The sequence below is a fragment of the Danio rerio genome, chromosome 21 (assembly GCF_052040795.2).
Source record: "Danio rerio strain M-AB ecotype USA chromosome 21, GRCz13ab, whole genome shotgun sequence".
NCBI classification, from domain to species: Eukaryota; Metazoa; Chordata; class Actinopteri; order Cypriniformes; family Danionidae; genus Danio; species Danio rerio.
Window position 1 is genome coordinate 10,465,001 of NC_141041.1, and position 2,976 is coordinate 10,467,976.

General features: G+C 36.3%; 1 protein-coding gene across 1 annotated transcript in view; it reads right to left on the bottom strand.

Moving 5' to 3' along the window:
- LOC147831835 (uncharacterized) overlaps positions 1-1,890 on the bottom strand; it is a 2,346-nt gene extending 456 nt beyond the window's left edge. The window contains exon 1 of the mRNA XM_087300392.1: positions 1-1,890. This exon is cut by the window's left edge and continues 456 nt beyond it. Within this exon, the coding sequence (XP_087156518.1) occupies positions 1-369 (369 nt within the window). The 5' untranslated portion in view covers positions 370-1,890.
- Between the last annotated feature and the right edge of the window lie 1,086 nt (positions 1,891-2,976).

The window sequence follows — 2,976 nt, forward strand, 5'->3', positions numbered from 1 at the left end:
CTTGAGGAAGGTTACAGGATGAACCACTGCCAGGTAACGCTCAACACAGATCAGACACTGAAACAGAGGACGGCCAGTGATGGAAATTCCCTGTAAAAACACAGCTAATGGAAAGACACTTGGAACACAAATAGACAATAAAAAGAATGAAAAATCTACACTGGTACCAATCTCACAAAAAGAGTGATTGAGGTTGAAGAATTCTGCTGTAAAGCCATTTGCTGTTCCTGTGATGATCAGCCATATAACATATATGTGTGTAGGAAGACCAAGCAAGAAACCAATGCTAAACAAAGGAATATGCACAGTTTCCTTGAGCCAGTAAATTGTCGTGAAGTTGATTGAAGCTGTTGTTGTATTGGAGTTCATTTCTTCCTCAGTCTCTCAATAATGTATTGTAACTAGAAAAGAGAAATATACAGTAAATGTACTGGAGTATTCAGACTGCCACTTAACGTAAGCAATAAGAAAGAATGAATATGGTCTAATTAACAAAATAAATTGCAGTTCTCCAGTTCTACATTCATTTAGTATACCTTTTAAGTAGAGGTCAGGCACCATGATTTTCAAAGTAGTCGCATCATCGATGTTTTTACACTGCATGACTGTACCTGGGCTAGCGATTCGTCGCTGCTGTGTAACATTGCAAGATGAATCGGCAACAGGGGATATTACATTGCATGACTTTACTATAAGAGAATCTGCAACAACTTTGTCTTGGTTTGCAAACTACTGTATGTCCCACAATCAAACACATGCGAGAAGTGACATGGAAACAACGCGAGGTCATGTAGTATATATTCTATTAACTACATAATGCGAGAGAAGCCTTTAGTGGGGTAGAAAATGTACTTATTTGGCTCACTTTTTGGAGAGAATTAACAATTTCTCCTCAACTTTTTTCTTTTTCGACCAGGTCGTGGTATTGCTCAGATGTTTCTCCTCAAAAAACAGAGCACTAGATGCATTTAAAATCCAAATTGACCAAAAGGAAATTAAGGAAGTGAGTGAATTTAAATACCTAGGTGTCATCATAGACTCGAAGCTTAAGTTTGATGCCCACATCAAGAAAATGTCTAAGGCTATTAAGACAAACTTAAACTGTTTTCGTATGATAAGACCATATATATCTCTTAAAGCAGCGCAAATGTTTGTGCATGCTATGATATTTTCATGTATGTCTTATTGTGCAATAATCTGGGGTCAAGCAACCCAGTCAGTTGTTAAGCCTGTAATGTCTCTTTACAAACAAACTTTAAAATTAAAGGATCAGAAACCAATAAGATGGCACCATTGTCAAATTCTCAAAAAATATAATTTGTTAAGTTTTTATATTTTTTTTAGTTTTTGTTTTTAAAAAAACATGTTTAAGTGTATACATGGTCTTGCTCCTAAAGTAGTTTGTGAGTTAATAAATAAATTGAGTAGTTATGGGGAGAAGACTAGAGGGGCAGTAAGTGGGAATTGTAGAATCCGCAGATGCAGAACCGCTGTGGGTCAGTCATCCTTTTCAGTGAAAGGTTTACATCTATGCAATGCCATGCCTGTTCATTTAAAGTTACAATCAGAACTCCGAGTTTTTTCTGTAAAGCTGAAAGAATGGTTGAAATCTTTACAGCAATGTGAGCATTAAGCATTATTCTTTCAGGTTGGTCCCATTTACATTTCTCTTTATCCATATTGACTTGCATCTTATGTTTATGGCTCTGTAAATATTGTACATGTTTGCTGTATTCTGTTTTATTCTTAACTGTTTTTTATTTTATTTTATTTATTTATTTATTTTAATGTAAAGCCTTACCAGGGACGAGGGCTGCAAATTAGATTTATGCTATATGCCCTATGTACACAACATCAGTTATCTTTGTATAACAATGTCAAGTGTATTGTCCCTGTAAAATAAACAAGCAAATAAAAAAAATAAAATAAAATGACACGTCAAATAGACATGAGTGCTCCTGCCAAATTTTCACTAGTTTTTCCTCCATTTCTTGGGTCCAAATAGACCAAAAACAAGCCCTTAGCTTCTCCCCCAATCTCCCGGTGGCCTGCAGATACCCATACTAGTGGATGCTGCTCCCTCATTGGCTGTAGGAAATTGTTGATGTTATTTTCAATCCGAACACAATTCACATGGCATGATTTTAAACTGCTAACAGGTCCAGATATTTAGCATGCGAAATACCTGACAGGCGTCAGCCACTTGTCAATTCTCTCAGATCACGTCTTTGATAGTTCACACACTGTAATTGTCACTTACGCAAACGAGCACTGATTTGCCTGTAATTTCAGGCATTTGTTGAAAATTTCTCAAAACCTGTCAGCGAGTCAAAATCGGGGCTAAAATCATGCAGTATGAACTCAGGATTAGCTAACTTAACCTCACCATTTTGCATTACGCAGTATTTATTCATTCATTCATTCTGTTTTGGCTTAGTCCCTTTATTAATTGGGTGTCAAAGCAGAATAAACCACCAACTTACCCAGCATATGTTTTATGCAGCGGATACCCTTCCTGCTGAAATCCAACTCTGGGAAACACCCATACATACTTGCATTCACACACATACACTACAGCCAATTTAGCCTATTTAATTCACCTATACCGCATGTCTTTGGACTCTGGGGGAAAACGGAGCACCCGGAGGAAACATGCAAACTCCACACAGAAATGCCAACTGACTTAGCCGGGGCTCAAACTAGCAACCTTCTTGCTGTGAGGTGATTTATTTAATTTATTTTGCAAATAATATGGAAGAAATAAAAATGTACAAGAAAATAATTGCTGCATTTTTTTTTTATTTTACAACATTATGAATAGAAAGGTGTTCTGTCAACTTCAACAAGAACAGTTGTTTACACAGGAGTTTATGAGTAATTAAGGATGAATTAATAAGTATGTGCCCCTCCAAGTAAAGTCATGACAGAATCATACGATAACATTTGAGTTTATGTTTGTTACATTTAGCTTAAACT